Genomic DNA, 14,616 nt, shown 5'->3' with positions numbered 1-14,616 from the left:
AAGAAAACAAGCAACCCAATTAAAAAATGGGCAAAAGAGCTAAGTAGGCATTTCTCTAAGGAAGATATCCAAATGGCCAACAGACATATGAAAAAATGCTCAACATCACTCAGCATCCAGGAAATGCAAATCAAAACCACATTGAGATACCATCTAACCCCAGTTAGGATGGCTAAAATCCAAAAGACTCTGAACGATAAATGCTGGCGAGGCTGCGGAGAAAAAGGAACTCTCATACATTGTTGGTGGGACTGCAAAATGGTGCAGCCTCTATGGAAAATGGTATGGAGGTTCCTCAAACAATTGCAGATAGATCTACCATACGACCCAGCTATCCCACTGTTGGGAATATACCCAGAGGAATGGAAATCATCAAGTCGAAGGTATACCTGTTTCCCAATGTTCATTGCAGCCCTCTTTACAATAGCCAAGAGTTGGAACCAGCCCAAATGCCCATCATCGGATGAGTGGATACGGAAAATGTGGTACATCTACACAATGGAATACTACTCAGCTATAAAAACGAATGAAATACTGCCATTTGCAACAATATGGATGGACCTTGAGAGAATTATATTAAGTGAAACAAGTCAGGCACAGAAAGAGAAATACCACATGTTCTCACTTATTGGTGGGAGCTAAAAATTAATATATAAATTCACACACACACACACACACACAGACACACACACACACACACACGCACACAAACGGGGGGGGAAGAAGATATAACAACCATAATTATTTGAAGTTGATATGACAAGCAAACAGAAAGGACATTGTTGGGGGGGAGGGGGGGAGGGAGAAGGGAGGGAGGTTTTGGTGATGGGGAGCAATAATCAGCCACAATGTATATCGACAAAATAAAATTTAAAAAAAGAAAAAAAATATATATATATATATATCAACTGTTGAACATTTGGGTTGTTCCCACTATTTTTACTATTACGAATAATGCTACTATAAATATTTGTGTACAAGTTTCTGTGTGGACAATGTTTTCAATTTTCTTGGGTATATACCTAGGAGTAGAATTGCTAGGTCATATTTGGTAATTCTATGTTTAGCTTTTTGAAAAGCTGCCAAACTGCATTTTCAAAATCAAACTTTTTGATTCACATGTGGTTTTAAGAAATAATACAAAGAGATCCTATGTTTCCTTTACCCAGTTTCCCCCAATGATAATATCTTGCAAAACTAATACACTATTACAACCAGGATACTGACATTGATATAGTCAAGATACAGAACATTTCCATCCCTGCAAGGATCCCTCCTGTTGACCTTCTATGGCCATAGCTACTTCCCTCTCATCCATCCTTAGCCTCTGATGACAACCAATCTGTTCTCCATATCTATAATTTTGTCATTTCAAGAATGTTATACAGAGTTCCAGTCAAGATGGTGGAAAAGACAGGCCCCAGCATCATTCTCTCCCACAAATCAACCAATTTACAACTATAAAAAAGCAACAACAGCCAAGCCGGGGCTGCTAGAGCTCAGGGGAAGAAGAGGAGAGTACTACAGAGTGCATGAAGGTGGGAGAAGCCACGATAAGAGAAAGAAAAAACCACTCTATCCATTTTAAGCCCCGGCTGCTTTGGGTCTGGAGCTGCTGAGCGCATGGAGCAGGAACCAGCAAAAGTCACAGCTGTGCCCTTCAGATGAAGTTGCTTGGAGGTGGCCGGGGAGAAGAGGGCCTCATTAGCCCCCAGGCCAGCAATACCATTAACAGGGTTCCCGTGGACCTACACAGGACCAAGGAGCCACAACAACTGAAAAAAAGGAGGCACTCAGAGGCCGGTGAGTCATCTCAAGGGACTGGAACATGGCCCATCTCATGGGAAGTATTTGGAACATGGGCAGTGGGGGAAACGGGCCCACTGGGGGAACACTGGGGCACAGCAAGGACAGCTGACCTGCCCCCAAATCAGCGTAGGACCACTCAGAGGAGACTGGTCAGGAATATAGAATTGCAAGGGGTGTAGTTTGATGAAAAGATTCAGGCTCAGACCAGTGTTTCTACACAACCCAGGTGCACCAGATTTCACTAGAACCAGAAGTACCTATAAAGTCAACCACTAAACCAGAGCTGCACAAAAAGCCTTCCCTAGAGAATCATCAGCAAAGCAGCAATTTAGTTCAACCACAGAGTTCAAGAACTGGTCTTCACAGGAAGTTCCCCCATTTTAGAAGTAAGCAAAGGACAACATATTAGTTCCAGCGCAGAATTTGAGTGGTGGGAGCAGCAAATAACCAACACAGAAATGAAGGAAAAAACAAAGTACCCACAACCAGAGACAAAGTTTGATATTAACTAGTAAAGGTTTCATTTCACCAAAGAACATCTATAACACCTAGAAGTACCAAACGTACCCTGGGCTACTAAACCAGAAAGGGGGGATGGCCGGGGGCCTCAGCCATGCCCCCCAACAACCACAACCAGTCCCGACTGTGGGGGCCCAAGGGCCTTGGCTACACACCCCCTGACAAGCACAACCACCCCAGCAATAACCACCGAGCTGCTGCAGGAAGCACCCCGGGCTTTCCCAAGCTGGGGCAGTAGGGGGTCTCCAGCCTCAGTCATGCCCCCCCCAACACGAGCAAACAGCCCAGTGATGACCACTGAGCTGCTGCAGGAAGCGCCCTGGGCTCTCCCAAATTGGGATGGTATGGGGCCTCGGGCCTCGGCCATGCCCCTGCAACACAAGTAACAAGCCCAGAAATGACCACCAAGCCACCGCAGGAAGCGCCCCAGTCTCTCCCAAGCCAGCACAGTGGGGGGCCTCAGGCCTCGGTCATGCCCCCCCCAACACAAGCAACCAGCCCAGCAACAACCACTAAGCTGCCACAGGAAGTGCCCCAGGCTCTCCTGAGCTGGGGCAGTATGGGGTTGAGGGCCTTGGCCACACGCCCTCCCACACACCCACAGCCAGTCCAGTGACAACCACCAAGCCACAGGGAGAAGGGCCCCGGGTTCCCAAGCTGGGTTGGTGGGAGGTGAGGGCTTTTGCCACACCCCCCTGACATCTGCACCCAGCCCAGCAATGACCAAGCCACTGCTGGGAGCCCCCCAGTCTCCCCTGTGGGAATGAGGGGGGTACTACCGGCCTCAATCCAGCCCCTCCTCCTTCTGCCTTCTTCCATCATATTTCCTTCCCCTTTCCCCTCTCCCCCTCCCTCCCAACTGCTCTGCAACATCATAGAATATAAAAAAAAAAAAAAACTAATAAAATAATATTTAAAAAATAAAAATTAATAAATAAAACACCTCCCCCAATGTTATACAAATGGAATGGTACAGTATGTACCCTTATAGGAGTGACTTTTTTCACTCAGCATAATTCTCTATAGAGCCATCTGGGGTATTTTATTTACCAATAGTTCATCCCTTTTTATTGCTGAGTAGTATTCACACAGCCTGCATTTTTAAGGACATCATATAAATGGTATCATTCAGTGTATACTCATTTAAGTTTTTCTTCTTGCATTCAGCAAAGTTTTCGAGATTCATCAAAACATGAGGACATCAGTAGTCAGTCCATTTTTGTTGCTAGTATATTCCACTTTACGGATATACCACAATTTATCCATTCCCCTGTTGTTGAGTATCTGATTTCTTTCTAGTTTTAGGTCATTAATAATAAAGGTGCTATGAACCTTCAGTACAAATGTGAATATATGTTTCCATTTCTCTTTGGTAAAGATCTAAGAACAGGACTGCTGGGTTATATGTTAAATATGTTTAACTTTATGAGAATCTGACAAATTGTTTTCCAAAGTGGTTATATGTCATTTTACATTCTATCAAGCCATGTATGAGTTCCCACTGCTCCACATCCTTGTCAACACTTGATACTGTCAGTCTTTTTAGTTTTAGCTATTCTAGTGGGTGTGCAGTGGTATCTCACTGTGGTTTTAATTTGCATTTCTCTGATGACCAATGATGTTTTAGCATCTTTTCATGTGTTTACTGGACGTTCAGATATTTTTTGAACTGTCTAATTAAGTCTTTTGCCCAATTTTTTCGTATCTCCTTATTATTGAGTTTTAAGAGTTCTTTATAAATTCTAGACACAGGCCCTTTATCAGATGTATGTATTAAAAATATTTTCTCCCATTCTATGGCTTCCCTTTCATTTTCTCAACAACGTACACAGAGGAAAAAAATGTGTTTTAAACTTGATAGAGTCCAACTTAAGAACTTTTCCTTTTTAGGACATGCTTTTTGTGTCCTTTAGCTTTTTTCAATTTTAACTTACAAATTGTAATTGTACATACTTATGGGGTACAATCTGATATTTTGATACATATATATGTTGTGTAATAATCAGGTCAGGGTAGTTCATGTATCATCTTTTAGCTTTTACATTTAGGTCTAAGACTCATCTCAAATGAATTTTTGTATACTGTCTGAAATGAGGATCGATGTTCGAGGGTTTTTTGTTTGTTTTTTGTTTTGGCATACAGCCAGCCAGTTCTTTCCTGATTTATAAGCTTTTATTTAAACCAGGATTACAAAGAAAAAATAAAACCCCACACCTTCTCCCGACCCCATACATTCCCACCTCAGTGAGCACAGACTGAGCAGCGAACTCCACTGGTTCACAGAGGCAGTTCAATTTCTAGCTAACAGGTAAATGTCTTTTTCTGAAGCTATTACATGAGTTCACACAGGAAAGAAAGAGTGAGCCCCATCATTTTCTCAAGACGCTGTGAGATGTGCTGGATATATTCTCACTCATAATTGTTCAGTATAGTTTCAACCAACATCAACAGAAGCAACTAACAATATATGGCCTTCAGCAACACAGAGGGGTAGCATAGGAGGTGCAAAGATCAGTACTTTGAAAATCAGGTCATGGAGTCCAAGCTATGTGATCTTAGGTAAAGTCGCCTAACATTCTTAGTTTCCAGTTGGTTCATCTGTAAAATGAAGGTTTTGTATCAAGTCATCGCTAAGATCCCTTCCCAATTAACCATTCTAGAATGCCAAGAATAAGCCTATTTGTTTTTCCTTTCATATAATCCTTCCAATAATTGTATTCTTATCTCCTGATTTATCATTTTGAGCAGTACTTACTACCAAAGAAATATGCCAACAAACCATCTTTATTCTACCTGCTCACCTCAAAAATAAAGTAAATAAAAATAAAATAGCTGTACTTTAATATGCACCTGAATATCTTGTTAAAATGTACACTCTGATTGTGTAGGTCTGGGGTATAGTCTGAGATTCTGCCTTCCTAATAGGCTCCCAGGTGATACAGACACTGCTGGTCCTTGAAACATACTTTGAGGAGCAGGTGTTAGAAAACTGAGGACAAAGTATCTGTTTGGGTAGCCTAATTAATGTTAATAGCATAAGTTTTCAATACCTTACACAACCAAATATTTCAAATAAATCTCATAGCACTGATTTGAAGAATATAATCTAATTGATTCTCAAGAAAATATACTAAGATAACGGTTCAAAAAATCAAGGCTAATTTAATTAATATTTTAATTCTTCAACATAAGTGCTGAAGATCCTATTTACAAGGCAAAAATGGATAATATGAATTTTGGCTTTCTGAGAAATTGTACATGGACTGTTAAGAGGATTTTCACACTTACCTAGAGTCAGAGAACAAAATATACTATAGATATGCACTTTCAAATAATTTAAACATTTTATACTGACGCCACCATTTTACGCTTAAGAGAAGTCAGATTATTCTTACCCATCAAAAACAAAAAAAATCTTAGTGTGTTTTTAGTTTATAAAAACTTCTGAAAGGTTCAGCAAATTTAGGGTAAGTTAGTGTGTATAGGAAGGATCTAAAGCTCGGCCAAGAACATGGCCTAACACAAACACTGCAAAGATAAATTTCAATAAATCTTGCAAAATAGAAACAAAGGCAAAAATTTTAAAGGGATTTATACAAACTAGACTTGTCAAAGGGAACAATTTAATGGGATGAAGTGCCTCCTTATCATGCATTGTTTGGTCAGTGGAGTGTTTTGATGGCAGAGGTTTCCTAATCCAAGACACTATGCTTCCAGCCATTTTTTCCCTTTTAATTATATCTATGTGTGTATGTGCACACACACAATTTAATATGGGTTTTATTCAAATACAAAAGAAATGTATGATCATCACAGAAAATCAGAAAGATACATGAAAACCCAAAAGATGGAAAAAAAAAAAAAAATCCCCTACAAAATTCCACTACCCAGAGATAGTGGAATTCTCTATCCATATTCTTGTGTATAACATTACAGCCAAATTATATATATAAATGGTAAACATCTCTAAATAATCTTAAATAATCTAACTTTTAAATAATCTAAATACATTAGTATTCAATTATATAAAGGTACCATAAGCTATTTAACTGATATCCTACTGTTAAAACTTAGGTTGTTTCTGTTTTTTTTTTTTTTACTATTATAAATACTACTTTCAACATCCTTACATATAAATCTTATATATCTTTCATAGTTTCCTTAAAACAAATTCCCAGAAGTATTTCAAGGCTAAAGACAAACATTTTTTAAAAACTTTATAAGAGTTGCCAAATCTCAAGAGAGTTGTGGTCAACTGTCAGAATATTCAGGAAGAAATAAAAAACTATCTGTATCTAATAGCATTCAAAGTCCCAACAACAAAAAACAACTACAATAACATCAAAAAACATAAGGCACTCACTATGTGCCAGGAACTGTTATAAGCATTTTACATGTATTAATTCATCTAATACTTACAAGTTCCCAAGGAAGGTATTATTAGTATTACTATTTTACATATAAAGTAGCAGGCACAGAGGGATTAAGTAATTTGCCCAAGGTCACACAGCCAATCAGTGGCAGACCTGGGAAAGCTGGGTTCCAAAGTCCATCCTCTTGAACATTATACCTACACTTATCAAACTTTTTGGTGTCAGGACTCTTTTACCCTCTTATTAGCCCTTAGTACCCTCTTAGTTACTAAGGACTTGAAAGAGCTTTTGTTTATGTAATTTATATCCATCAACATTTATCATATTAGAATTTAAAACTATAAACATCTTTAATATATCTATTATTTCTTTTAAAAATAACAATAATTAAGCCATTACATGTTAACAAACATATTTTTATGAAAAATAACTTAGTTTCCAAAGCAAAACAAAACAAAACTAGTAAAAAGAGTGGTATTGTTTTACTATTTTTGCGACTCTCTAAAAAGTGAATTTTCATATCTGATTCTGCATTCATCTGTTGATATATAATACATCACATAGCTCTAGAAAACTATTGTATACTCTTGAGAGGACAACAGTAAAAAAAGGTAAGTAATATTTTAGTATAAATATAAAAAGTATTGATCTCACAGCTATTGAAAAGGTCTCAGGAATACCCAAGGGCCCTCAAACCACACTTTGAGAACCACTGCACTATACTACAGTGCCTCTTTAGTTAGGGCATGCTATACAAATGAAAAGACATAGTCTCAGGAACACACTTACCTAAAACATATTCCTCATTTTTTTTGTAAATCTTTTATTCAAGAATTACTAAGTGCTTATTATATGCCAAGTACCCTTATATAAAGCAGAAAACAGAAGAGAGAAAAATACCCCACTTTGTGGCACTTACATTCTAGAAGAGAGAGATGGTAGTAACCAATAAAAAAGGAATCACATATTCTGTCAAATGATAAGTAATATGAAGAAAAATAAAAGCAGGATTTTACAAAATAGGGTGGTCAGGAAACCTACTGAAAAAGTAACATTTGAAAAAAGACCTGAAGGGGGTAAAGGAGCAAGCCATGAGACTACTTGAGAAAGAGTGCTCTAAGTAGAAGGAATGACAAGGAACAAAGCCCTGAAATGGGAACTAAGGTGTTCAGGGACAGCAAAGCAACCAACATGGTTGGGGTAAAATAAGCAAGGGAGAGAAGCAAAGGTGATGAAGCCAGAGTTATGGGGCTGGGGGAAGATCATGTAGGACCTTGTAGCACCATAAGATTGTTGGCTTTTTCAGTGAATGGACCACTGGCAGGATCTGAGCTAGGATGGATATGACCTGACTTTAATTTTAAATGAATCATGTAAGTAAATAGTGTTTAAAGTCAAAAACCAGAATTTAAACACCTATTCCATCTCTTATTGTGTGTCCTTAAGCTCTTAAACCTCTGTTTCCTCCATGAAATGTGAAGATACAGATACCACAAAGAGTTGTGAAGATCAAATAAGATAATATACATTAAAACACTCTAAGGACTGGCTGATTAGCTCAGTTGGATAGAGCACAGTGCTGATAACACCAAGGTCCAGGGTTCGATCCTGTATAGCCAGCCACACAAAAAAATAAAAAATAAAACACTTTAAAATTATGACACACTATAAAAATTTCACTGTTGAATTTACTTTCACTATGTAATTGCCATGTATTCTTCTTTTCTAGGTGCTCTGTACTCACCCTGCCATGACAATCCATTTATGGGATGAGATTAAGAATGCCCAAGACCTCCAATACCATGAGCTCAGCTTGACACTGCCGTTTAGCAAGATTAGTGAAAGGTAAAGCAAGTTGATTTTTTTGCTGTTGATGGCAGAGCAGAGTTTTTTAGTATTTTTCCCTTGTTATTATAAAGAAAATCATTTTTAAAATACTGCATGTGGTAATCATAAAAGTGAAGTTCCAAAAATAACAGGACTGTATAAGTCTCATCTTTATTTGATTTGGCACTGTTTTAATAAAGCTAAAACTGTAGTTCATGGTCTTGACAGCTTGCCTCATCCAAAAAGAAACAAAAAGGAAGAAAAAAAAAAAAAAAAAAAAGATGTAGACAGATGAATTCAAATTCCTTTGATCTGGGTCCTGACTCTAAAGGGACCCCAGATAAATCAATGAGTCAGAGAAAGGGCAGCAAGATTAAGGCAGAAGACTGATGACAACAGCTGTCTGCCTGCCTACCTGTCTTCTGAGATCATCATCAAGGTATGAGATCATCACCCAGGCCAGAGAGGACTGAGCAAGATGGAGGTCCACTACAGAGCCTGGAGCATTCTGACTACACTTCTCGGGGGGTGGGGGGGTGGACACCCAAGCACTGGTTTTTATCTCCACCTCTCAAGATGTGAGTCAGTCTGAGTAGTGATAGAAACCTGCAATGGAAAAACCCAAGGAAAACCCAGCTCTCAGGGAAAAATTATAAGCAATCTCATAGACTGTGATGGTTTCTTTGCAAGTACGTTATAGCAAAAAGAATACTGGCATAGGAGTAAAGAAATGAATCCTCTTTTCATCTCTGCCACTAATTAATCATGTGACTTCAGGAAATAAATTAACTCCAATGGACAAATTTCCTCATCTTAAAAAAAAGGGTAGGGCAAGAAAATACCTGAGGTTTCCTTTAAGCTCTAAAATCCCTTAAATATAAACAGAAGTATGCTTTTTAAAATCCCACATTAAGATCCAGTAGGTATTGCTGAAGGTTCTGGAATTTTTCATAAGCTCTACAGACCTCTGAGTGATGTGAACCCAAAAGGGGGCCCTTCTTTAAACAGTTAACATTCTACCAAAAGGGCAAAATTTATCTGCCCACAATCTGCCCCTTTTGCCCTACCATCCTTCCTTCAACCTTATTTTTATTAATTACCACTCCCCTCTCTACAACTCTTACTATTCTAAAACACACAGTTCAGAGACAAACTATAATGATCAGGGAACATAAGTTAAAGAAATACGTAGGGATTAAGTATATACACACCAAGGGATGAGAGAGTAAATGGAATGAGGAGATACTTTTTAAAATTATTATTTAATAAATATATTTGAATATTCAAAAACATGCATATGGTATAAAACAAAAAATTTAAAAGGTTTAAAAACAAACAAAACAATTTTCTGAGGGATAAATCAAAGAGGGCATTTAGAGGACTTCAGTAGATAGGCTGTACTCTATTTCTTAGGTTGGGTAGAGGTCTATGGACTTGTGTCAAATTTTCTACATGTGAGGATACTTCGAAAAGTTCATGGAAAATGTAATTGAAAGACAATATAAATCTTTTCATAAACCTTTTTAAGTACCTCATTTAATATATACTCTCTATATTCTTTTGCATTTATGGCATATTCCCATAACAATAATCTTAACAAGAGAACTCAATAGCTTTGTAGAACCAAAAGTCTGTTCCACCTGAGTCCCCTAGTCCTCCTTCCCCTTTCCCTGAGGCAGCCACTGTTACCCGTTTTTTTTTTTGTTATTGTTATTGTTTTGTTACCCATTTTTCTTTTTATTTATTTTTTAATTGTTGTTACCCATTTCTTAAGGTCCTTTCAGAGGTATCCTATGCATGAACAAGCATGTAGATGTGGACACATATGCATAGAAGAGAGACAGAGAAAAACAAACTGACTCCCTAACTATGCCTCATCAAGATCAGGTGTACATCACAGAACCAAAGCATAGCTATGTACTATCTCAATCCTTTTCTCTACAAGTGAATTCTGTTCTACTGTTGTAGAGTTATAAACTAAGAGGACTGCACTGGCTGGATACAGGCACAGGGCCTGCCTGGCCAAAGTCTTACATATTAAGCTGTTAAGAACTGCATTCTAACATTCTTCCATTCTAACCTACACCAAAGTCAATGCTGTGTCCCAATATTCCCTTAGTGTTAGCTTCAGAAATTCCAATGTCCATCTCAGATCATTCACTTTCTAATTATAATGACCCAGATAAGGTTTCCATAGTAGTGATAGGGGCTCTGATTGTGACGTTGAACACTTAGATTTAGCAATACACATCACAGGCAGACAGGGAACAATGCATGTTCTGAAATGCAAAAGAATTTTACCACTACCCGCTTTGGGTAAGGATTAGCTGAAATACTCAATGGTGGTTAGAGGACTCATTTCTTAAGGTAAGAACAGATCTCAAAATACTTTGATAAAATCTTGATTTAAAGGCTTATGCCTATTTATTAGGGGAGACATACCAAATCAAATTTCATCATTCACAAAAATACTTACTGTCCACTAAGTGCCAATAGTCAGAAGCCAATATATAGATGAATATATTGCCCTTGAGAAGCTAATAATCTAGTTAGGAAGACATGTAAAAATGATCATTAGTGTACATTGTGAAAGTGATACTATAGGAACAGAGAGGAAGAAGGGCCAACTCTACTGAGACAGGTTTCACAAAAAGGCAGCATCTAACTGGATCCAAAGGATAATAAGAGACCACTGACGGTGAGGAAGACGAAAGTTTTTATATATACACGAGTATGTCTCACCAAAATCTCTGAGCTCCAAATACTGAATGAAAACTGTTAATAAATATACAATGTACCCTGGAACTTTGCTATCATATTCAGTATCTTAACATTTGACTTAGGGTAAAAAACCTGCGCATTTTGAATTCTGTCTAAAGGAGTTTAGTTACTTTAAAAATCTCATTAAACAGTAATATATAATTATATAATATATAATTGAGTAATATATAATTAAGCACTATATGTTTTTACCTATAAAGCATGGGTCCAAATATTCTATTGCTAGAAAATCTATAGGCTCACACAGAGAAAGTCTAAATGCCCTGACTTTTCAGAAGAATGGCTGGCTTTTAGTTTATTGAGGTTTCATAAGAAATGCTTTTTCAGGGCCGAGCCCGTGGCGCACTCGGGAGAGTGCAGCGCTGGGAGCGCGGCGACGCTCCCGCCGCGGGTTCGGATCCTATATGGGAATGGCCGGTGCACTCACTGGTTGAGTGCAGGTCACGAAAAAGACAAAAAAAAAAAAAAAAAAAAAGAAATGCTTTTTCATTTCCTATCATAAATGACTGCAGTATGTTACTATTCGGTTGTCATATTACTGTTATAATCCAGCTAATAGCCATAGCACTTCAAAACAGAATGGTAACAATTTTACAAAACCAACATATTACCAAAGTTTTCAAACAGGTACTGGAGAAATCAGTTTACTGTTACTCCTTCCTATACCCAGTTTCTCTATTTTTATGAGCATAATTAAAAGAAAGAAAGAAGTCCACATGCATGCTATTCTTGGCAGACCTTTCCTTCTACCTGTATTCAACACCCTTGTCAATTTCATCCATACTTGTCTCACATACTGTTATCCTTTGAAAGTTTTATGAAGTGCAGGTCGAACAGATGGGTGGCTAGCCCTGCCCAACATATGTCATAGGAAAAATAGCTCTTAGGCAAGACAAAAAATAAATAAATATGTCCCTTTCCCTTTTAGGGCTGGGAACACTGAGACGACATTAAGGGAAAGCAAACATCTTTTAACCTTTACTAAGAAAAATTACTGGACAGAGATGGTCTGTAAGTAACCAGGTGATCAAAGAAGGAAGAGGCAGTTCAAATGCTAAAATCAACCCCTTAAGATAAAATATGTACTTGCCCACACACAGCAGAGAACTGGAATACAGAATGAAGGAAAAAAATCCAAGTCAGATTGGGAGCTATTTCATGAAAGACAGATGGGAAACATTCAGATAAGCATACTATCTTGTTTAGAACACAAAGCTCAACAGATCTGTGGGAGGAAAAGGAAAGGCAACCTGAAACTCACAGTATATATGAACAGAAGAATTCAACTAATAAGTGACTCACTATGGTTGTACCTGTAAAACCAGAAAAAAAGGGTAGCGGTATCTTTCCTTTTTGCCCCTTCCCTGTCGCTAAGGCTTATTAACCTGATAGCATCTAATCCTGTCTTCAACTGATGTATATCTGTGTCTTTCAACATACTACCTAAGCGCTCCCCAAGGAGAACGGTGAGACTGATTCTGCCAGAGATTGTATCTGCCAGAACCAAGGAATCACATTCTCCTTTGAGTGAAGGTCAGTGGATGGGGAAGAGGTGCCCAGATGTCACGTGTATGAATCTTTATAAGATATGCTCTGAAACAGGAAAACACTACAGATTACATTTTAGTAGAAGTCTAAACGCAAAAAAAAAAAAAGTCTCTATTTTTAGATATTTGACTTAAAAGTTTAAAAACACTAAAAATAAAAGAAACTAATAAAATTTGTTAAAAACTAACAAATTTTAAAATGTTTAAAATGTGAAAATGCACTTTTAAATTGGAAAACTGTTTTTAGACACAGAATTTCAAAAATCCTATATTCTTTCTGTTGACTGACTCCTTACTCAAACTTCCCCATCTCCAAAATTTAGTCCCAATCCTGTTATTAAGAGCATTTCCATAGAAAGAAAAGATGATATATCCACAAGAGAAAGAACAGCTAAGAAAAGCATTTATAAGATGCCTTCATAAAGACATAAAAATACAGTGTAGATTAGTGATTAAAGACAGTAATACAGAAAGCAGCAAAAGTAACTTAATTATCCTTCATTAAAAGCAGCATGACAAACAATAAAATACTTGATTAGAGTCAAAGAAGACAAATAGGTTTTTTCTGATCTTAAGATCAGTTAAGCATTTAATTCAAAGCTATGTTTGAATAACTAGAATCTGCAATTACAAAAAGATTAATTTTCTTACAATAAAAACCTGAAATTGCAGTACACTTACTAGACAATTTTTATATTTCCTCTCCATCCCTGTCCAATCCCAGTAAAAATATACCTAACTTCTTTTTTTTTTTGATGGCTGGCCAGTACAGGTATCCAAACCCTAAACCTTGGTGTTATCAGCACCATGCTCTAACCAATTGAGCTAACCGGCCAGCCCTTGCCTAACCTTTTTAAAGAAGCTTATGGCAAATAAGATTTTCAGTAAATACATGAATTACCTGACTGCACAGCCATCATTAACATCTCAGGTTCCAGCAGAGTCATGATGGATTCTTCTCAGAAACAACAGTCCACAAATATAATGAGGAAAGTCAAAGTCACAGAAAAAAGATGTTGTCTTCATAGGCTACGGAAAGCTTTCACAAATTCAATCTCATGCTTTATGCTCAAATCAGACTGAGAACTCACTCCCCTTCTCAGTGCAGTTACCAATTTATCCACCCTTCAGGCAAGCCAAGATGGCACAGAGTAGAATCACGGGCCGACAGGAAACCAAAAAGCACGCAAGTTGAGACATACGAAGTGCGGTGAGGGCAGTGAGTGAGCTCCTCCCCTTGCTATTCGTCTCTGGGGGAGGGGAGAGACACACAGAAACAGACTTTCAGAAAACACACCAACTGCTTTTTTTCCTCTCTCTTTTTAAGTAGAGAAGATGAGGTTTTGCTCAAAACCCTACTATGAGAGACTCTGCGGCTAATGCAGCTTAGAGCAACAGATTAAACACAATCCAACAACTCAGTCTCGTGAAAGAAACAGTCCAGTTACTGATCCATTAATGGGAGGTGGGGATGGGGATTAGAAACATATAAACAGTCACACAAATAAATATGTAAGCTAAGTAAATTTTCTAAAAAAGAATTCCAATGGCTTTTTCATCTGTGATATTTATAGATAACAGGCTAAGGAAGTTGAACATTTAACTACAAAAGTTCAACTATTTTTCCACCCCCACTCCAATTAAAATATGTTCCAAAAAGTCATCTGAATACATTCCAGAGCTGTAATCTGTCTTTCCAATCTGCCATTCCCTAAAAGAGCCCCTTACTTGTGCCTATGTGAGACATACAATCTGTGAAT

At 37.7% G+C, this 14,616-nt stretch overlaps 2 protein-coding genes across 2 annotated transcripts in view; both read right to left on the bottom strand.

The window, feature by feature from the left end:
* MRTFA (myocardin related transcription factor A) overlaps window positions 1-13,809 on the bottom strand; it is a 121,236-nt gene extending 107,427 nt beyond the window's left edge. Inside the window, exon 1 of the mRNA XM_063074613.1 lies at window positions 13,758-13,809. Within this exon, the coding sequence (XP_062930683.1) occupies window positions 13,758-13,803 (46 nt within the window). The 5' untranslated portion in view covers window positions 13,804-13,809. The remainder of the gene's footprint in view (window positions 1-13,757) is intronic.
* Window positions 13,810-13,972: 163 nt separating this feature from the next.
* Window positions 13,973-14,616, bottom strand: part of LOC134391610 (uncharacterized) — a 64,302-nt gene continuing 63,658 nt past the window's right edge. Inside the window, exon 5 of the mRNA XM_063115620.1 lies at window positions 13,973-14,106. Coding sequence (XP_062971690.1) covers window positions 13,973-14,106 — 134 coding nt within the window. The remainder of the gene's footprint in view (window positions 14,107-14,616) is intronic.

Source organism: Cynocephalus volans, chromosome 12 (assembly GCF_027409185.1).
Source record: "Cynocephalus volans isolate mCynVol1 chromosome 12, mCynVol1.pri, whole genome shotgun sequence".
Taxonomy (NCBI): domain Eukaryota; kingdom Metazoa; phylum Chordata; class Mammalia; order Dermoptera; family Cynocephalidae; genus Cynocephalus; species Cynocephalus volans.
This window is presented reverse-complemented; position numbering and strand designations above follow the sequence as displayed.